This window comes from Mirounga angustirostris, unplaced genomic scaffold (assembly GCF_029215605.1).
Source record: "Mirounga angustirostris isolate CCGP_5_RB_7025 unplaced genomic scaffold, mMirAng1.0.hap1 SCAF_16, whole genome shotgun sequence".
NCBI lineage: Eukaryota > Metazoa > Chordata > Mammalia > Carnivora > Phocidae > Mirounga > Mirounga angustirostris.
The window spans coordinates 26,535,174-26,556,606 of record NW_026991724.1 but is presented as its reverse complement, the minus strand read 5'-3'; the positions used below and the strand labels follow the sequence as shown (position 1 = coordinate 26,556,606).

At 54.1% G+C, this 21,433-nt stretch overlaps 1 protein-coding gene across 9 annotated transcripts in view; it reads right to left on the bottom strand.

The window, feature by feature from the left end:
• The window catches only part of KIFC3 (kinesin family member C3), a 69,052-nt gene extending 47,977 nt beyond the window's left edge, over nt 1–21,075 (bottom strand). For 6 of the 9 annotated variants that reach the window (XR_010408167.1, XR_008507303.2, XR_008507305.2 and 3 more), the window contains exons 1-2: nt 6,087–6,237; nt 1,797–2,001 (exon numbers count right to left, since the gene is read on the bottom strand). Coding sequence is in view for 1 of the 9 variants with exons in the window: in XM_045891039.3 (XP_045746995.1) it covers nt 1,797–1,962 (166 nt within the window). In the remaining 8 variants the exon portion in view is untranslated. Of the gene's footprint in view, nt 1–1,415; nt 1,734–1,796; nt 2,002–6,086; nt 6,238–20,961 lie in introns of those variants that run through there. The other 3 variants (XR_008507304.2, XR_010408168.1, XR_008507309.2) reach the window with 3 other exon arrangements.
• Nucleotides 21,076–21,433: the final 358 nt, after the last annotated feature.

Here is a 21,433-nt window from a genome sequence, read left to right as displayed (position 1 = left end):
TCTGCACCAGGCACACAGAAAGTGGCCACGGATGCAGGCCCTTAGGGCCATAACCGCGGAGGGTTAATAACGTGCCCAGGGTCACACTGAGCCAGTATTGCGATCCCATGGGCTAACTCACCCTCTGCTTGCCTATCCCTCTGAAGGCAGAGGTAAGAGTCGGGGTGGGGGCGGAGGGGCCGGGGTGACCAAGCTGGCTGACACCCTACTCAGTGTTAGGCACTCTGCTTAGCATTTCACCCACGGGATTTCATTTGACCTTTGTCTTAAATTGTAAAAGTGGATTAGTCTGTATGGTCATATAATCTTCATAATACTCACTTAATAGATCAATATGTGTGCATGCCCACATACACAAGATCAGAAGGAACTATAAAAAATGCCCATTAAGAAGCTTATGGGTGATTTTTATTTTCTTTTTTATACTTTTCAGTGTTTTTTCTTTTGAGTGGTTTTTTTTTTTTAGTTTTTTTAAAAATTTTTTTAGTTTTTTAGTTTTTAGTTTTTTGGTTTTTTTTGTTTTCCAAAGGAATGTGTTTTTGTCTCTTACTTGTTTCTTTCGCTTTTCTCTCCCTTTCTTTTTACCAAAAAAGCAATACTCATTCATATTACATTTGTAATCCTTAGGAAAACCTTGTGGGGTAGAGACCATCTTCATCCCCTTCCAGACAATTGAGGCTACCTGACCCAAAAGCCCAAGCTTTTCCCAGAGACCCCAGGGCCATCCCCAGGCTCACTGTCCCCTGCAGAGAGACTTTGGAGGGTATCATTCCGGCGGCCACCAGTGGCACAAATGTGGTGGGAGAGAGGGGACTGAACAGGAGTTTGCTGTGTGGCCTCTCTAGGCCTCAGTTTCCCCTTTTGTACCTGGGGGTGGGGGCTTGGATCTGATGGCCCAGAGGGACTCTGCTAGCTGAGACAGGCTGGTAATCTAAACCCCTTTCTCTGTAGGTCAGGAATAACAGACAGTAAGCCCCTCAAGACATCTTGACTGAAGGCCCCTCTCTCCCTCCACACTTCCAGGAAGACTTGCCCAAGCCCAGCTCAGGAGACAGTCATGGGGCAGCTCCCCAGACCCGAAGATCCAGCCAGCACCAGAAATCAGATGTGCCGCTCACTTCTTGGCGTGTGAGGTACCAGGGGACATGACCCAGAAAGGAGAGCTGGTGTTGACAGCTCCCCCAGGGGGCCAACGAGGGGGGGGGCGCACTCGGGGACTCCTTCAGTGTCCACCTGCTGTCGGGGCCCCTACAGGAGCCGCCCTGGATGGCACCTGAAACCGAGCGCAGGGCACCCAAACCCGGCCGGGCTACGCTCCGGGGCGGCCTCGGTCGGCCCCTCGCGCCTCCGGCGGGCCGGCCGGCCGCGATCAGGTGTCAGCGCCGCGCAGGGCACCGGGCGGCCCCTTCACCTACCTTGTTTACCAGCCGCCGCAGAAACCGGAGCGAGAGCGCGAGCGCTCGGCCAGGGACCAAGGACGCGCCGCCCGCGGAGCGCCCCCCGCCCGGCCGGGTGGAGATCGCGTGGTTTGGGCGGCGTTGGCCCCCTGCTCCAGCGACCGCGTTGAAGTTTAACTCGGCGTCCAGGACCTCTCTTTACGGGCGGGCGCGGGGCAGGAGCGCCAGCGAGATTGACACCCCGACTGCGACTCCGCGCCGGCCCGCGGGCTGCCCGGCACCCTGTAATTACCTGACAGCTCTGACTGAGCCTAGGAACTTGCGAGAAAGCCCGGCCTCATCTCTGCTATCTGGAGGAAGGAAGGGAAATAAAGAGGCATTTTAAAAATGCGGACTCACCAGTTCTCAACCTCCCCGGGCCGGTGTATGGGAAAGGGCGGGCGGCCGGGCTGGCGGGGGCGGGGCGAGCCATCCCCGGCTCGGGCTCCCCGGCCCGGCCCACTCTCCACAGGCCGCGCAGCGAGGGCGTGGCTCCCAGGTTCCACGGCCGGCGAGACGGGACCATGGCCCGGGGCTCAGCGGCCTCCTCGGGGCGCCGGGCGGCCTGCGGACACAACAGGGGAGGCGAGGCTGAGCCGGCTGCCCGGCACCTGGGGGGAACCCATCAGAGCCCGCCTGCAACAGGGCCACCTGTTACCCCCAACTCCAATGCCACCTCCACCCGCCCCCCCCCCCCCCCCCCCGCCCCGCAAAGATCCCTGGGCTTGCGGGATGAAACAGAGCCCGTCATCATTTCAGGGTGCTTTGTCCCAAGTAAGGAGGCTCAAAAGTGGGTGAGGAGCCCATCAGGTGTGTCTGCAGCACACTGTGGACACCTCACATCTCAGCTCCTCCGCTGGAAGCCTGGCAGCCTGAAGACACGCCAGGTCACAGCCCCTCACGGAGGTAGCCCGAGTCAACCGCATCTCCATAAATCTAATCAGAAGGGGCTGACTGTGGCCAGTGACAAGATAGTCTTGTATATATCAAATTCTCTTAAAGTCCACTCATTCTATTCAAGGAGCCTTCACTCTGTGCCTACAACTTGGCAGGCAGTAAGATACAACGATTCATTGCTTCTTCATCTAATAATTATTTATCTGGTATCTGCTGTGTGCCAGGCACCTGCCAGGGGTCCTCTTTGATCAGGAGAGATGGGGCCTCAAAGCTCCCTGTCAGGAGGGAGGTAAGCACTTCAGCAAACCTTCACCATCCGAATAGGATGCAGGGAGGCACCAGGTGGTATGGGAGAAGGGGATGGGGGTGGGGAGCACCGGTCTGAATAGAAAGGCCCATAGGAGGGCACCTGGGTAGTGCAGTGGGTTAGGCATCTGACTCTTGGTTTTGGGTCATGTCGTGATCTCAGGGTCATGAGACTGAACCCCGCATGAGGCTCCACACTTAGCATAGAGTCTGCTTGAGATTTTCTCCCCCTCTCCCTCTGCCCCTCCTGTTTGTCTCTCTTTCTCTAAAACAAATTTAAAAATATTTAAAAAGAAACAAAGCCGCATAGGTCACTCATGAACTGAGCAGATGAATAGAACAGACTTTAAGCATTCCCTACACGAGTCTTTATTGAATACCTATTGTGTGTAAAGCAGCTGTGAGGGCATTTAAAGTACCCAGCTACAGTCCCAGACTCAGACGGTGATGCAGAAGAAGCCAAGTCAGCTCAGAGAGGTGATGTGGAATTTGCTTTTGGTTTTAAAATGGAGTTCGAGGCACCGAAGAACTTCCTAACGGTGTTACCTGGACTGCAAATTGCTTTCTACCAGACAATGAAGATTACCTATTTGAACGGTGTCCACTCCCCTGACCCTCTTGGCTCTCCAGGGTGGGGCCCACAGCACATTCATCGGTGCAGCCCCCTCCCACCCAGCCTGGTACTGGAACAACACCCACACCAGACCCCTGGCAATGGCCTGACAGGTGAATACCTTGAAATACATGCACACACCGGCCCGGGCTGAAGCCTGGCAAAGAGCAGGGCTGGGGACTCAGAGCTGGGAGGCTAACGAGGGTCCCAGGACCACAGGTGAGGATATAATCACCAAAGGCACCCAAGCACGGAGCTCACACTGGGTGGTAAGGAAAGCTGGAGAAGGACGGTCCGAGGTGGCAACAACACCAGGCAACAACATGACAGGCTGGTTGGAGGGGGGTGGGAGGAGAGGATGGTCAGTTCCCAGCGAGCAATGCCATGGGGAGGCCAAACTGGAAGAAAGCCCTAGGGGCTTTGGAAGGGAGCCCATCAAAGGAGCCGGGCAGAGGGCAGACCTGGGTAGGCCCAAGAGGTGGGCAGGGCTAAAGGAAGTGGCCGCTTCCTTCTCCGTGGGGAAGTTTGGCTTGGCTGAGGAGGGGAGGCTGAACTGAGAGGATGTGGTATGTAGAACAGGAGGCATCTGAGCTTGCTGGGTGGACAGGGCCAGTAATGACTGAAGCAGGGAGAGGCAAAAGAAGTCAGAGTGCAGGGATGGGTAGCGGAAGATCTGGTGACCGCAGTTCACACAGCTGAGCCCTGGAAGAATGCCAGGCTTACTGGCTAGGGACTTGTGCTCTCTGCCTTCCCTCACTGAGGAAGACAACTTGGAGGAGGCTCCTGGGTACAGTGCTACTGGACTGTGGGCCAAAGGATGGGGCAGAAGCTAATCCAAGTATGGGGGCCAGCTCCACTGAGGAAATGAAGATGGACCAGTGTGGAGCAGAAGGAACCAGGGGGAACAGCCAGATGCCCTTTTCCCCAGGTTGCTTGGCACGGAGCTGGGCACACGACCAACCCCAAGGACCAGCGGCCTACTGGGGCAAAGAGGGAGAGAGACAGGCTCCACCTGCATGCCAAGCTGCTGGAAAGGCAAGGGGCATTGAAGGTCGATTCCATGTTTGAGAGAGAAGACTGTTAAAGTGATCAGCTAAGTCTGAGGGACCGGGACAGGAGGAGACAATACTTCTGTGACTTCGTGGAAGGGAAGTTGGAGAGGCAGCCAGGAAGATGGCAGGAAGAAAGAGGAAGGGTGTGTGCAAGATCCTGAAGAGGAAAAAGCAGCTGAATTTAGCAGCCAGTAGGGTGGGAAGGTCAAAAGTATCCAGGACTCAAATGAGCCCAAGGCTGGGGCTTCTGCCAACCTGGGACTTACAGGGTGGGACAATGGGGACGTGGAGTGGAGTGGCTATGACCAAAAGCTGGTTCAGACCCAGCTCTGCCACTTACTGGATGTGTGACCTTGGGAACTTTGCCTCTCTGTGCCTCATTATCTCCATCTGAAAATGGGGAGAACTGCACCTTATAGGGTTGGCATAAGAATTAGACAACGCATATGTAAAGTGTTCAGTGCCGGTATATGCTGGCATATACAAGGAACTCAGAATTTTTATTTTTCAGTGATCTCCCTCCCTCCAGTGGTGGGTGAGTGCCGAGGCGCTGGCTTGGAGAGAGGGACAGATTTGCCCCTCTTTGTCTAGGTCAAGGCAATAGAGCTGCAGTCCCCGCTCTCCCCCAGACCAGGGATACTGCAATGATTGAGGACCGGATTTGACAAGTGCCCAGATACTGCTGCTGGGGAGGGCTTAGTCTCCCTGGGAGAGAAGGTCAGGGAGGTTGGACAGGGGCTAGGCCCTCCACTGCACACAGTCACAGGTCCTGGGTCTTCCAGGACAACCCAGACTTCAAAAACCTCCGCTCCCATAAGAACAGCAGAACTCATCATCCTAAGTCTCTAAAGTCCAGTAACTGCAAATACAGGGCCCCATTCTGAGGCTGCATTCCTTGCCAACGACTCTCCCCGGCCAAGGAGACGTCTACTTTATCAAGGGCATGGGAAGTGCGCCTGGGCAAGGAGAGGTGCACCCAGCCTCATGGCCCAGGGAAGGTGAAAGGTCAGGGACAGCAGCGACCCACAACCTTGAGACAGATATGCTGGGGAGTGGGGGAGTACTTGAGAATTTAAATACAGCTTTCTCTTTCAAATCTCCCAGGACCAGGCCCTTAACTGCACCAGAGTTCTGCTCTAACTCCCAACAGGGGGTTGAAGGAGGTGGCTTCTGGCTTGCCCTCCCTGCAGGGATCCCCCAGGCTGCTGCTGTCGCCGGCTCTATTTCCTACTGCCCAGGAGGGCACCGGCCCAGGCCCTCCTTCCAACCTCAGGGCCGGCCTACCCTCCCCTGCCCTGCGAGGGGGAAAACGAACTGCCCAGGGAACGTACGTGGTGAGAGGGCTCGAAACTGCAGCCTCCAAGGGATCCCGGCGGGGGGGGGAGGTGCGCGGGGTGCGGGGGGAGGTGCGCGGGGTCGGGGGGAATCTCTGCAAGGGGAGGGGGAGGCCCTAACGGACACGCGGTTCCCCGGGTCGGTTCCGCCTCTCCCGGGCCAAAGAGATCGGAACGGGGGTCCGCAGGCTGCTGCGACCCCAGGGGACGTGCCGCCCCAAGCCGTGCTGCGGGTAAGGTCCTCGGCTCCGGCTGGACGGCGCGGGGGGCGGCGGGCGACCGCGCAGGGCTGCTTCTCCGGGGCCCGGCCTTCCGCGCGCCCCGCAGCGGGTCCGGGCAGGGGAGGGGGTCCTGCGGGCAGGGCGGGCCCGGACGCGGCACCGGGAACGGCGGGGCCGGACGGACCCCGAGAGCCTAGCCCACCCCCCCGCCCGGGTCTCCGACTCACCGGCCTGGCGGAGGCAGGATCCCCGGCGTCGCCGCAGAGCCCGGGGCTCGGCCCGACCCGGCCCGCCGGCGGGAGGCAGCTCCACGCCGCCGCCTCCTCGGCCCGCCCCGCTCCCGCCCCTCCCGCACACTTTCCACAGGAAATGATTAACTCGGGCCGCGGCGCGTTCCCATGGCAACGGGCTCCTGCCCGGGCGGGGGGCGGCGGCGCGCGCGCGCACTCTCCCGCGCGCGCTCACACTCACACGCGGGGCCGCCCACACCTTGGCCTCCCCGCTCGCCCAGACGTTCCCGCTGGACCCCAGGGGCCCCACGTCCCGCGCACGCTGGTGCACACGTGCGCGCACACCCATCGGTGCACACACAGCGTCATACGTGCTCGCGCTTTCGTGTATGGGCTCTCGCACGCCGGTGCACACGTCCCTCACACATGCCTTCACACATGCTCTAGTCCGCACACACGAACACATGCAGTGTTCACACACGTGCCACGCCGGTCCTACATACGTGCTTTTGCACTTAAACCTACACTCCGACGCGCACATCCGCTAACCCTGGTACAGAACTTTCGCGCACGTTCGTTACTCCTCACACACACCCTTCTCGCAGACTGTCCTTCACACGCTCTCACACACGAGCTCGTTTTCTTGACCTTCTAACACACGCTTTCACACACGCTCTCACACACTCTAGATGGCACGTGTATACACGCCCACATTCTCACACACTTCACACATGCACACACGGTATCGTCGGGCACTCAGACTCACACGTGCGTCTCCACACGTGGTCCGCGTGCAGTGGTTCGCGTGTTTGTTGGTGCACACATGCACTTGCTCTCCCTCGCACACACGCTACACCTCGTTCTCTGACACTCTAGTATACACATCCTTTGAAACCCAAGCCCACGCTTTCGCTCACGCTCTCTCACACTCCGGGTAGCATGCATAGACACATGCGTGTCACACGTTATCACTCATGTTTACACACACACTCTCTCTCTCTCTCTCTAGCTCTAGTAGGAATACACAGGCCCGATTGCCTCCCCAGCCTCGGCACCACCCCGGAATTAACATCTTCCAGGGCTTAGGGTTTTTTAAGGTAAAATATTCCTTTAAGCTCCAGGGAAAACATGTCCAGAGCGCAACCACTCAGGAGCAGGCAGCAGCTCCCAGCCCAGAAGTCCCTCCTTGGGGGACGTCCCTGAAGAGGCACAGGGGAGGCAGGGGAGCCGGCCAGCCAAGGAGAGACAGCTGACCCAGAGGAGCCACTCTGTTCTTTGTCTCCCACACAGAGGCAGCATTTTACTCCAGAGCCTGCAGCCATCGTCCCCTCCTGGGTGCAGGAGGAGGAGAAAGCAGCTCAGAAGCCAGCCCAGTGCAGGCTGATGGTTCCACAGATAGTCCGAGAAGGATGGGCACTTGACTCTTCCCTGCGTCGCAGAGAATGGCCCAAGAGGTGCAAGGAGGGGACTGGAGGGGGACATGCAGATCAACGAGGGTTCTATCTCCTGTCTCTGCCCAGGCACTGGGCTGGCAGTCAAGAATCTCAGCTGGAAACAGAGCCAAGGTCCTGGGCCTCAGATTGTTCTGGATGCCAGAACAGGATACTCGTAATCCCCCTACTGGAAGTGGGCTGATATGTGTTTTATTTTCTGAGACGCCCAAGTGAAGGCCCAGTAGAGGATAAATGTCTCTCTCCTGGAATGGTTCCTTGGAGAGTTACAGATTTCCAACTAAGAACCCCAGATAACCCTCCAACAGGAGAGAAGGCTGTAATTTGAGAGTTCCCTTCTCTGAACCTCCTGCCTGCTCTCCAGACAAGAGTGGTCAAGGGGACTACAGGGTTGGATGAGGGCAGAATGTCTCTAGAATCTTGACCAAGTATCTCCCTATTATTCGATTGCGGTAAGTTGTTTGTCTATAAAGTCCTGGTAGAGAACTGGAAGCCTTGTCTTACTTGCTGGCTGGTACTGTGACATTAACTGCAGGTTCCCTTCCGACAAAGCCAAAGCCAGATTTTTAAATTAATAATAACATTTATTGTTCGTTTTCTCTGATTACAAAAGTAATAGATGTTCATTGTAACCATAATCCCACCCACTTGAGATAAATGCTGCCAACATTTTAGTAGTCTTTTTTTTTGTATGCACATAATAGCTACCATTTTTCCAAAGCTAACACTGTGCCAGGCACTGCACTAAACTTTTAATAAACAAGATCCCATTTAACCCTGAATACCCTACGAGGTGGACACCAGTATATCCCGTTTTCAGGAGAGGAAACTGAGTCTCCCACAGTTCATTCATAAACCCAGTGTGTGATAGAGCTGAGATATGAACCCAACTGGGTGTGTGTGTATACACATAGTACACGGAAACAGATAGTCCTATCATATGTAATGAGTTTCAGATGACATTCTGCCCGCATCCAGATGCCAGATGCAAGCGTTTATGAAGATCAAAGCATTAGTGGAGAAAAAAGAAAACTGAGGTATTAGATGGAGACATTTTTGAGGTTCTTGCAAAACTCTGACTTGAAATGTAAGAGCAAATTGCTTTATGATTGCTGGAATTTAGTTAAGAATGTACAATGTCACCAGGAACTACATACTAATGACTTCAAGGTCATTTCTATCCCAGAAACTTCACTGATGGCTTGATGTGGAAGCTGCCAACTGTCTCCTGGCCACAGGGAGGGTAGAGATTGGCCAGAAACCTGGCCATCCCAACACTGAGGTCCTGAATCCATAAGTGAGGACTCTTGGGTTCAGCCTTTGGCCTTGACCTTTTGCCCACCTTCTGGCAGAAATACAGAAATGTAGGGAGAGTCACACAAGAGGCAGTGGCCAGAACATTGCAGCTCCATATCCATATCCACCCTGTCCTCCAGGCGGGGGTTCAAAGAGTCTGAAACCCCTTCACTTTCAGGCATCCATCTGAGAGGTAGCCAGGGGCCCAAGAGGTCTATCACCCAGAGGGAAGTAAAGAGGGGGGAATAACACGGATTGTGTTTGATCTGATTCTCACAGTAACCTAGAGTAAAGCACCACATAAGATTCACATGATTTTCCAGTTTTAGTGATTTAACTTGAGATCTGATCACCTCCAGGCCTTTGCAATGCTGTTCTCCCTGCCCAGAAAGCCTCTCTCCTTCCCCTTCTCCCACCTGCCTCCACCCACATTTACCTGGCTGACTCCTGCTTGTTCTTCAAGTCCTTCAAGCTTAGAGGTCATGCTCCTTGACCCTCCCAGGCACCATTTCTCCCTCCCCCCCACACACCCCCACACTGGATTATAATGGCCTCTCCTGTCTACACCAATAGCTCTTGGAGGGCAGGGCACTTTCCTGACTTGATCGCAAGGAAATCCTCTGCAAGTGCCCAGTATCATGTAAGTTTCCATTGACTAAATAAATAGATCATGTATAATTCAGAGGGGGAAGAACAGGTACATTAAAGCATATCCAAACAGACTTTCTTCTTCTTCTTTTTTTTTTAAGATTTTATTTTATTTATTTGAGAGAGAGAGAGAGAGAGAGAGAGAGAGAGAGCATGAGCAGTGGGGAGGGGCAGAGGGAGAGGGAGAAGCAGACTCCATGCTGAGCAGGGAGCTCGCCACGGGGCTCAATCCCAGGACCCTGAGATCATGACCTGAGCTGACGCAGACGCTTAACCAACTGAGCCACCCAGGAGCCCCCAAACAGACTTTCTTCTTGTGTAAGTTAGTGATAATTCTTATCAAAAGGAGGTAAGAAACAGATCCTTAAGTAATTATTTCAGGGGCGCCTGGGTGGCTCAGTCGTTGAGCGTCTGCCTTCAGCTCAGGTCATGATCCCAGGGTCCTGGGATCGAGCCTCTCATCGGGCTCCCTGCTTGGCGGGAAGCCTGCTTCTCTCTCCCCCACTCCCCCTGCTTGTGTTCCCTCTCTCGCTGTGTCTCTCTCTGTCAGATAAATAAATATATTTTTTTTAAAAGCAATTATTTCAAATGTGGTCAGTAAGGAGCACCCTGCAGTCGTGAAAACTATATATCCTTGCACGACTCTGGGTAACAGTTTCTTGAAGTTGGAGAGCAACATTCTGGGGGTAAGAGTCGAATGTTAAGTAATCCTGACTCAATTAGCCACTGTTTTGAATCCACTACTGCAGTACTCCTGAAATAGTTGATTATGGACAGTGCAGAAAGAGCTGGGGAGGATCCCATGGAGGGAATAGGCAGGATTCTGAACTCAGCCCTGCAAGCGTGCGTTTGACTCCCAGCTGCAGAACTTGGCAGCTAAACCTCTGAGTGTATTGGGGGTGGGAAGGAAGGAGGGGCATTGGCTCTTGGCTCACACCTGCCAGTTTTCAGGAAACCACGCTCTGCAGTGGACATGAAGGGGTGGGATCTCAGACAACCCTTGGCTCGTCTGTAAGTTCCTGTCATTCTCATCTGCTACACACTGCGCTCTTCCAAGTGCTAGGTGCTCAACAGTTAAATGAACAAAAGATACCTTTCTCTCTCCTCTCCCTTCCCTCTGTGCCTTCCCCATCCCTGCCCAAGGGTGCCTGCCTCCTTTCTAAAAGCTGTATTAACAGGGGAAACAGTTCTCCTATTTACAAAGGTCTCTTCAGGGAACCAAAAAACCCTCCCCTCAAAAAAACCACCTTGCCCTAAAATCTCTAGACAGTGACTACCTTTCGGCATTTGCCAGGAAGATTGGACTCAGCAGTGCTTCCCCAGGCTTTCAGGTGAGGGAAACCTGACATCTCTTCATGACCTGAGAAAGAATTTGGCAGATGGAGCTTCTAGCACTCCTGGGTAGCAAGCAAACAGAGGGGTTTTTTTCCCCCCTGTTATCATTTCCTGTAGTCTAAAAAATGAGAGGAATGCAAACACTGGGAAGATACGTACTCAGGCACCAGGTAATAAAAAGATTTAGTAAGAATGGCCATGGGACATAAGCCCTACCCCTGCCCCTCCTCCCTGAGTCAGAGCGTCCCCCCAGCCTGCCATCCAGAAGCCGCCTGGGCTCCTTCACCCAAACGCTCCCTCCCCGGCTTCACTTCTTACTCCTAAATCATTCTATCTCCTTGTTCTAAGCCAAGGCATGCATTATTAACATCATTCCCACTTTTTTTCAACTTCCCCATTCATTTCTACCCATCTGCTGCAAATTCTAGGTGGCTAGGTTTTTTTTTTAAGTTCAATTTTTTTCCTGCACAAATGTAGTAGAAACCAAAAGGGGGAATAAACCAAAACCCAGATCCCACCACCCTTATCTTACTGTCCCTGGCCCAGATTTTCCTTTCAGTATTTGACCTTGAACAGACATGATTTCTATAATTAAGGAGAGACAATATAGGACAACGGTTGAAACTGGGTTTAGGGGTCAAGTGGTCCTAGGTTTGAACCTTGGCCCAAATCACTTCCTCCGGGCCTCAGTTTCTTCCTCTGACAATGGGAGTAGCCTTAGTACCTAACCCATTGGGTCACTGTGAGAGAGAAATATGAGCTCAGCATCCAGCACAGGGTTGGTCATCCCCAAACACTAGCTTGGGTGTGGTGGGAGGCAGAGAGTGAATGCAATTTTCGACTCTGCCTCTTCTCACTTTAAATTGTATAATAAGCATTTTTCCAAGTTACTTTTTTCTGCTGTGTCCTGTTCTTTTCTGAACTGTAGGCCCCAGACTGAGGATAAAGCCAGGTCCCACTCAGCTTTGGGATCCCAGTATCTGGGGACACACCCAGCACTGAGTAAAAACTACTGGAAAGAATAATCATTCTCCTTTTTTCTTTCTTTCTTTCCTTCCTTCCTTTCTTTCCTTCCTTCCTTCCTTCCTTCCTTCCTTCCTTCCTTCCTTCCTTCCTTCCTTCCTTCCTCCCTCCCTCCCTCCCTTCCTTCCTTCCTTCCAGTAATCTGTACACCCAACGTGGGGCTCAAACTCATGACCCCAAAATCAAGAGTCACAGGCTCTACCAACCGAGCCAGCCAGGAGCCCCAAAAGAATAATCATTTTAAACGGCTCTGCCCTGAGCTGACCATTCGAAGAGGTCCGATATATGCGTAGGTCCCGTTTCTTCACTTTTATAAACAACATGGCTGTTGACATCTCCCCACACGCAGCCTGTTCGTTCCCAGGGGAAGGGGATGTTGTTAATTTCATAAATTCTTTCTGAATAAAGAATCTGAGCATTTTTTTTACACTCTCTAAACACGTTGCCAGATTGCCATCAGAAGGGCTGTACCAAATTTACACTTTACACTGTCGTCGGTAGCAATTTGACGAGAACGACTTCTTGCGCTGATTTACAGTTTTTCTCTTGGATCTAGAATCCGGGCCCGGCTGGCTCCCCTGCTCAGCAGGAGACATATAAAAAGAGAGTCTGAACGATGGCTGTCAAGGGAAGAGGGAGGAGTGTCTGGTTTTGTTTGTCGGTGTTTCTGTCCACTGGGCTGGGCCGGGTGGGGCTGGGAGCACTGAATCAGTGCACCCTCTCCCTGCCTGCTCTTTGGCCCCCAGACACCTTCCCAGGTGGGTTCTGGAACATTCCACAACCCTGGAAGATTCTCTTCCGGTGACCGTTAGTGTTCCTAAGGTTATCCCTGCTCTGACAGCAGCCTGGCACTTCATTCTGGCTTCGTGCAGTAAGTCCATCAGTCACTCCTGGAAAGAGAATCCCTCAAGAGGCTCTGGCATCTGCAGTCGGCTTTCTCTTCCTGCGGTGGGGGGGGAGGCGGGGGGGTACAGGGCAGCCTCCAGGTCTGCAGCCGCGGCTCTGGACCACCCTGCCAGCCTCTTCGCACTGCCTGCATCACTCATCCAGGTGCTGTGGCAGCCCCTAGGCCCCTCCCCGTGCCCCCTTGACTCCGGCCCTCCTCCTCTGAGGGTGGCCCTTGTTTGCAAACAGCCACGGGAAGTTTTGACGCGGCTGATTAACCAGACTCCCACGGCTCTGAGTTCTTAGTCATCGTGGCAAGTCTCAACCTTCCGCCTGCCCGGCCGACATCACCAGCTTCCAGGGGACGGGGAAGTAGTGACTAGGAGCTCACTAGTTTCAGTGGCTTCCATCCGTCATCTTGGGGGCGGGGGTGGAGGGGGAGAGAAACTCCACCCATCCCAAACGAGTGGAAATCCATACAGGGCCTGAATGCCACAGCAGGAATTTAAAATAATTTGAGTTAGCTTGCCTTGGCTGAGAGACAGCTATTTGCGATTAAAACGAAAATGACAGGCCCACAATGTAGTCACTCATGTCAGGGGCCCTAGATCAGTAAACCAAGACCTAAACCTGATCGACCTGTAGTTTCAACCCTCCCACCCAAGAATGTAATCTTTAACCAGTCAGTGTGGGAATTTCCTGGTCGGCCCTAGATTTGCTGATGGACCCCTTCTGAGGTGTACAGAAGGGTGACCTTGCCTAAAACGGTGTTCTTTGCTAATCATTTCCTTTTTTCTCATTCCCTCTCTGCCTTTAAAAACCTTTCTTATCTGTAGCTCGACAGAGTTCGTTTCTATTTGCTAGACGGGTTGCTGCCCGATTTATAGATCATTAAATAAAGCCTCTTTGATCTTTATATTTACTCAGATGAATTTTGTTTTTTAACAGAGCCAAACACTGGGCTAACTCTTTACAGGCAGGGTTGGTTGCCTTGGGTTTTATTTAATCCTCTCAACCACTTGTGCAATGTTATAATCCCATTTTACAGATGGAGAAACTGAGGTACTATGTTTTAAGAACGGCTAGGCGGAGGCCCCTGAATGAGTAGGGGGCAGCTGTGGGCAGATGGCTTTGGGGTATTGGAAAAGGCAGATGCTCCGGGCCAGGAGCCCTGTTCCCAACCCATGAGTGACCTTTCGCAGATGTCTTCCTCTCTCTGGGTCTCCTGCCCCTCCCTGAGTAAATGAGGAGGGTGGGCTGGCGACCTTTCCAGCACCAAAGCTGTGAGGGAGTGAGTGGACAATATGGAAGGGATGACTCTTGAGATTCGGCCTGCTGAAGGCCTGGGCCAGGAGGGGGTAATTCCAGCCTGAGGCTCTGGCTTCACTGTTCACGAGTCATGTCACAAACGAGTGGGGCAAAAGTAAGGAGATTAGTGGTTGGGGGCAGGGGTGGGGATTGGGAGTGACTGCTAATGGGGTTTCTTTTTTGGGATGATGAAATATTCTATAATTAGATTATGGTTATGGTTGCACAATTCTGCAAATATACTACAAACCATTGAGTTGTACACTGTTTTTTTTTTTTAAGATGTATCTATCCATTTCGGAGAGAGAGAGAGCATGAGCAAGAGGGGCAGAGGGAGAGGGAGAGAGAAGCAGACTCTGGGCTGAGTGTGGAGCCCGCCGTGGGGCTCAATCCCACGAGCCCAAGATCACAACCAGAGGCAAAACTGGAAGTCGGATCCCCACGTGTCCCAAGTTGTACACTATAAATGGGTGAATGTTATGGTATGTTAATTATATCTCAATAAAGCTGTTTAAGAGGGAAAGGAAAGTAGGAAGGAAGAAAAGGAAAGAGGGAGGGAGGGAAGGAGGGAGAGGGAAGAGGGAAGGAGGGAGGGAGGGAGGGAGACCTGCATAAACCTTGGGTCAGAGCTGCCTTTGGGATTTGCCTCCTGGGAGTGGGACCCTTGGCACCCAGCCCTTGGCTGATTCTCTCTCCTCCAAGCACCCACCCAAGCTCTTCTTCCAGAGCCTAGGGAGGGTGTCTGGGAAGACACAGAAGTGGCAGTCGATGGCTCCACATTCTGACCAGAAGTGTCAGGAGCTCCTGGTGTCCTTGAAGGCTGAAGGGCCCAGGAATCAAAGAGCAGGTGTGGGCCTGGAGGAATGGGGAAGAGGGGGTGGGGGTGGCAAGAAAAGGGATGAAGGCCAAAGCAGGGGCAGCGTCCTGGAGGAGGCCCTGAGCTGCGGCCCAGTGCTGCCCCTGGCTTTGTTTGCCAGCCAGGGGCTCTCTCGGTTGCTTCGAGACATTGTGGCACGCCAGAGTGCCCGCACAAGAAATCCCTGCCACTCCTGAGGGCCCCCCCTTCCCCCGCAAACTGGTACAGCTGTCTTCTTGTCAGCAGTGGGGGACACAGACAGATGCAGCTGTCCCAGAGGCCACGTCAGCCCAGACTTGACTCCAAGCCAGGGGCACAGGTGCAGGGGACCTAAAATGAGGGCCAAACCGGCCTGTAAGAAGCAGGAGCTCAATCCACTCCTGCTGTTAGGGCAACTTACTGTTGAAAGAGGAGATTCCCAGAGGGTCTGGGAGGCACGGCCTCCCTTGTCTAAATCTCTCCCTTGCAAGCGCCTCTCCCAGACAAACCTCACCCAGCGCACATCCTCTTCACTCAAGCCCCCTGGGGCAAATGGCACTGGACTGCCCAACCCTAAGGGAACCAAGGAAGCTACCTCTCGGAGACTATAACCACCTTCTGAGAGTCCTAGCCTTCAGGTCAAACCCGCGTGCCTGCCAAGCACCTGCTTGTCAAGAATTAGGATTTTGCTCTGCTCTGGAAGCAGACCTCCAGCCGGGCATCCTGCTCATGACCAGAAGCTCCTGGCCGCTGGGAACCTCTCGCCCGGGTGGGCTCAGTCCTCTGCAGTGGACTTCTTCACAGGGAAGAGATCCGAATGCTTCCCTGGAATACAGGCTGGCAGAGGCTGAGGGGATACACCCCAGCCCCAGACGAGGGCTCTTGCCTTCTTTCTACTAGGGGTGCATGTGTTATTGGCCCCACTCTGTAGCGTTGACCCCAGGCAGGCTGGCTCTAGAGTCCAGGTCTTGAACCACTGCACCATACTGCTTCTCAAGGGGACTGCCAGTGGGGTCCTGGTCACTCTCAGCATGCAGTCAACGCTCTTCAGTGCCCACTGGCTGCTGACCTGCCCAGCCTTCTCTCTCATTAATGCCCCCCAAGGCACCTGTCTCTGTTCCTTCAGTCTACCATGTATCTGTGCATTCCCACCTTTGTACCTCCATGAGGACAGCTCATTCTCCTCGGGAGGCTCAATGGAAAGACTCCTCCATTGGGCCTTCCTGACTCTACCTAGCCAGAACCCCCCCAGGACCACCGACCCTTCCCTTAACTCACTTAGTACCCTGGGCTGGAGTCTGTGGGGGACTAACCAGTCTCCTCCATTAGAATGGAGCTCCCAGATTCAGGCTCCCATGCTGTGTGACCTTGCATAAAGCATTTGACCTCTCTGAGCCTCGATGTCCCATAAATAGCAGCCATTATGGCTAATATTATTTAAGCACTTATTGTGTTCCAGGCACTATGTGCTAAGTACTTTAGGTACATGAGCTCATGTAATCCTTACAAGCACCCTGGGAGGTGGCTACTACTTGCCCATTTTACAGATGCAGAAACCATCACTGTTGTCAGGATCACCACTGTTAACTTTGTCCCAAAGCCTAGCACGTAGCAGATGCTCAAATCCTGTTCCTTAAATTCCGATGTGGTGAAACTGGGAGGGGACTTGGATAGAAGAGAGTTCCAGCAGAAACGGCACCCTGCACGCAATCCAGAGTGCTCAGGCCTGGCCCTGTCCTGGCTGGGGCAATACCATCTTTGGAAGCTGACACCCCAGACAAGGAAGGCTGGGGACCTGGGGTGGTTTTCGTGCTCCAAGCTCAAACCCCCCAGTGAATTCTAGGACCCACCCCCCCAACATTTCTCAGAAGGCCTCGGGGCTACTTTGCAAGGGTCTTTGCCCTTCACTCCCACTGGGTGAGCTGAGACCACTCAGGCTCCTGGCCTGGCTGTCCAACACACACTCCTGAACCCCCTCCCCGGAGAAGCTGGGGGTGCCCCCCAAAATGGGTGCTGCCCCTGATGCTGGAAACACCAGCTCCCAAAGTGAAAGTGAGGCAGGCGCTCACTCCGAAGAAACACTCCATTTGCCGCAGGGAAGAAGGGGAAATTGTCTGCTGTCTCCACGATGCCCGGCCTGGCTTGTCCACGGCAGGGCTGCCTGGGTTCATGGCGTCACAGTGCTCTGGCTTACCGCAAACACCCCCAAGACCCCCACCCCCTGTCCTGGCCACTTCCCCCACCGGGGTGCACAGGCAGGGCTTGGCGCCTAGGTTAAGTCTGTGTCCCTGGGGCCTGGGCGTCCATTCATGTGACAGACTCGACAGGGCTGCCTCTGCCCAGCAGACTGGCTTTTACATCCTTGAACTTCAATTGGGGTGGTCAGGAGTCCTGTCCCTTCTTCCCCTGGGGCCTCCGAGCCCCGCTCCCCACCCCCCCCACCGATGTAAATGACTGGACACAAACAGGAAGGAGGTGGTCAAACTCTGACACCAGCCATTTGAGCTGCTACTAATAGTCATTTGTAGATGTGCTTGGCACTGTGGGGCAGAGGGGAGGGAGGGCGCCCGCCACTTCCCATAGCTCCTCGGGTCCTCAAAACATCCCCATTTATAGGTGAGAAAACTGAGGCCCTAAAAGATAAAGGGCCCAGTCCAAGGAAAGTGCCAGAACCAGGCATTCTGAGGCCACTTCTCTCCCCTGCCCATCTGAAACCCAAAGCCTGACTCTCCTTGCCCCGAACTCAGAAGCCGCGCCCGGCCCCCCGGGGAAGGCAGGGTCCTCATCCCAGAGGCCTGTCTCACCCTGATTCCCTCCGAAGGAGGCCTCAGAGGAGCCGCCTTCAGTCACTGAACAGAAGCTGGGCAGAAGGCAAGGGTTCTGCCTGCCACGGGGGAACCTCTGGGCTCAGTGAGTCACAGCTGACATTCTTCCTCTACGAGTTATAAAACCACAAGGGGCTGTGGAGTGGCAGCCGACTGCTCTGTCTGTCGGAAGAATGTTGTTGCCAGACAGGTTCATGAGGCATCTGCCGAGCTGGGCTCCAGAAACCAGACCTGGGCTCTTGCCACACCAGGTGGCTCCCAGGAGGCCTCGGCCACCGGGCAGCCACCACCCCTCCCCACAACAAGCGCTCAGGGAGACCCACCCCCAAACCTCGGCACAACCCCCAAGACGCGTGGGAGCCAGCCACCCCCGCCCCCCACGGGCAGCCAACCTATCCAGGCAAGGGCTTTCGGGGACCGTGGCCTGCACAACCACCCCACCCCACCCAAGGCTGGAGGGCAGAGGGGTGGCAGGGTCTCCCCCAATCAAGTCTGTAGCCAGCACAGAACCTTTCTTGAACCATTACTACAGAAATGATGAGCATGATAACAATAATACTTTGCCCAGATGCCAGGGACTGCCCTGGACACTTTTTTCTGGATCATCACCTGTATGGATTTCCCGGTGGTTGCTGTAACAAATTATCACAATCTGAATGGCTTGAACAACAGCAATGTAGTCCCTCATAGTTCTAGAGACTAGAGGTCCAAATTCAAGGTGTTGGCAGAGCCACACCTCCTCGGAAGGCTTTAGGGAAGAATCCTTCCTTGCCTCTTGCAGCTGATGGTGTATCTTGGCTTATATAGGGACCACTTCAATCTCCGTCTCTGCCTACAATGCTGTTCTCCTCTTTGTGCGTCTGTGTCTTTGTCCAAATTTGTCTTTTGTTTTAAAGGCATCAGTCATATTGGATTAGGACCCGTTCTAATCTAGTATGATCTCATCTTAACTTGATTACCTCTGCAAAGACCCTATTTCTTTAAAGAAGGTCACATTCACGGTTCCAAAGGGCCATGAATTTGTAGGAGACACTGTTCAACCCAGTACATCACACATAATTCTCCCAACAACCCCGATAACCGCTCTTACCACCATCTTAGAGGTAATAAAATTGAGGCTCAGAGAGGTTAAGCAACTTGCCCAAGGTCACACAGCCAGGGCTGGAACCCAGTCTCCCTGATTCTACAACTCACACCGTACTGCGCCAGACATCATCCTCATCACCGACTCCTCACTGGGTCCCAACAGTTCAGTGGGCACAAAGCTTCTCCTGGCCGTCACCACACTTTCTTCCTGCCACAGCCTTGAGGGCCCTGGCTTACAGTTTACAAAGGCAACGAAGGCTCCCTTAGTTAACTTGACCAAGGCCGCACAGCTAAAGGGTGGCAGATCTCTTGACCCCGAGGCAGGCCTAGCACATTCCACTGGGGGTCTAATGGGAACATTCCAGGGCTTTGCCAAGCCAGTGGAGGTATTTACCTAGCGTGATCAATGCCCACGCTGTGTTTACTGCAGCCGCACTTGCCAAGCCCATAAAAGGGATTGTGAATCTGTGGCTTAAATTCACCTCCTCGGGTTTCAGCCCCTCGTCCCGGACTGTTCTCTGCCAGCCGCAAGGCCAGCTGTTGGAGTGGCTACTAAGAGGAGGAAAACCAGGTCAAGACCGCAGAAGGGCCTCACAGCCCACGACAGATACCAACGCAGTGCGTGCCGTCCCCCCAGTATCTCCCAGACGAGGGGGCATCGCGACACCAACACAGCCCGCTGTTGGCCCCGTGCCAGGCACTGCTCCAGGCACAGTCTAGTGCTTTCTGATAATCCTCACAAATGCCCCACGATGTAGGCGCTACTGGTTCCCCGATTTTCCCGGAGGAAGAGACGGAGGCTCAGAGGAAGGTCCCTCTGCTGGCGAGTGGCCATGCCAGGACTCGGTCCCAGGCCCGCCTGAGTCCAGAGCCCTGTCTTGTCTCTGCAGAAAGTGCGCTCAGGGGCCGTTCAAGGCTGCAAGTGTGGCCACTGTGAGGGGAGCACCTTAGAGAATGCAAGTGATGCAGAGGGACTGGGGGACGATTTGAGAGAGGGAGGACAGATTGGGGACCAGCAGGCCGGGCGAGCCAGTGCGCTCTGGGCCACGCAGGGCAAGGGGGAGGACACAGCTTGGCACAGGCAGGGAGGTGGGAGCCTGGGAGGCCTCTCGTCTAATCCACCATGACAGCCAGAGAGGTCCTAACATGAAAAGCAGACCACATCGCCTTCTGACTTTAAAAACCCCAGTGGCTTCCTGTGGAGCTCACAACAGATCCAGACTCCTTCCTGTGGTCAACAAGACCCTGCAGGGCTAGCTCCGTTGACCTCCTTCAGCTCAGCTCAGCTCTAGGTACATAGGCTTCCTTCTTACTCCCCAAGCATGCCACCGGGCCTTTGCACTTACTGTTCCCTCTGCCTAGAATGCCATTCTGCCAACTCTGTGCATGCTGGCTCCTCATCCTTAGAATCTCAGCTCTGCTGTGCCCTCCTCAGGGTGGCCTTCCATGGCCACCAATCCAGCATCAAAGATCCCGTTATTGTCCAGGTAATCTCCCCATTATCTTTCTTTCATAGTACTTAATACAACCTGCAGTTGTCCTGTTTATTTATTGTACACTCCTTAATTGTCTTTTTCCCTTCAAGGTAAGGACTTTGTCTTGTTCCCTGCTGACCCCAGTGCTTCCTGTGCAGATGCTCAATGGCTATTTGTCAAATGAATAAATGAATGAATTCAGCAGAGAAATAAAGCCCCAGACAGATCATCCGAAGGAAGCCTGGGAAAAGACCAGACTGGCAGTGGGGAGGGCCCGGGAGTGACCTGTGAGGCCAAGGCCTGAGCAGAAGCTGCTGGGGAAATCCTGGGGAGGTGAGAAGTGTATGAGCCACGAGGGGCCTCCTGGCTGCAAACAAGGGCAGAAATGGGCAGAAAGGAGGCTGTTTTCTCAAAAGCAGTGCAGACCAGACCTCGTGGCCAACCAGCGGGCAGAGGAGACCACGGAGAGTCTGGTAAGAGTTTAAAGGTTACTTGTCACGGTGACAAGCAAAAGGTAGGCCCCAAGGCATGCTGCCCCGTTTTACTCATTCATTTGTCCATGAGGATCAAACACCTACCAGGTGCTGCCTGTGAGGAGAGCCGCTGTGTGAGGGGCAGTGGGTAGAGGAGGCAGGGACTGGGACAGGGTAAAGGAGGAGGTCCGGGATGCCCGGGGCTGCTGGGCCTCGAGCCGGGAGGACTTACCGGAGGAGAGTGACCAGAGCCCCTGAGAGGTTGCAGCTCTGGGCAGAGGCAGCGGCAGGAAGGGGAGCCAGGTGTCCCCCTACTGCTCTAGCTCTAGCCACAGACACGGAGACTAAGCCAGGGAGGGTTCCTGAGTCCTGGCCCTCCTCCAGCTGGGCAGGAGGACTTGGATCAGGACTTGTTTAGACTCAAAGGTGAACTTTCACCCTGGAATCCTCTGCACTCCTCTGCCTGCAATCTCTCCAAGGCTCTGAAAGCTAATTGCTCCCTTGTGTCTTGTAGGCCTGGGGGACGTGGGGGAAGTTCAAGGGTCAGCCTTCCTATCTCTGTAGATGCGTGGGGGAGGGCTCTAGATAGGGGATGGCTGAGGATCTTGACAATAACTTGCTGACTTCATTGCTCCAGAAGTTAAACAAAAACAACATCGGCAAATAAAAAAGAGAGAAAATTCCCCCAGAGTACGATAGCCCAG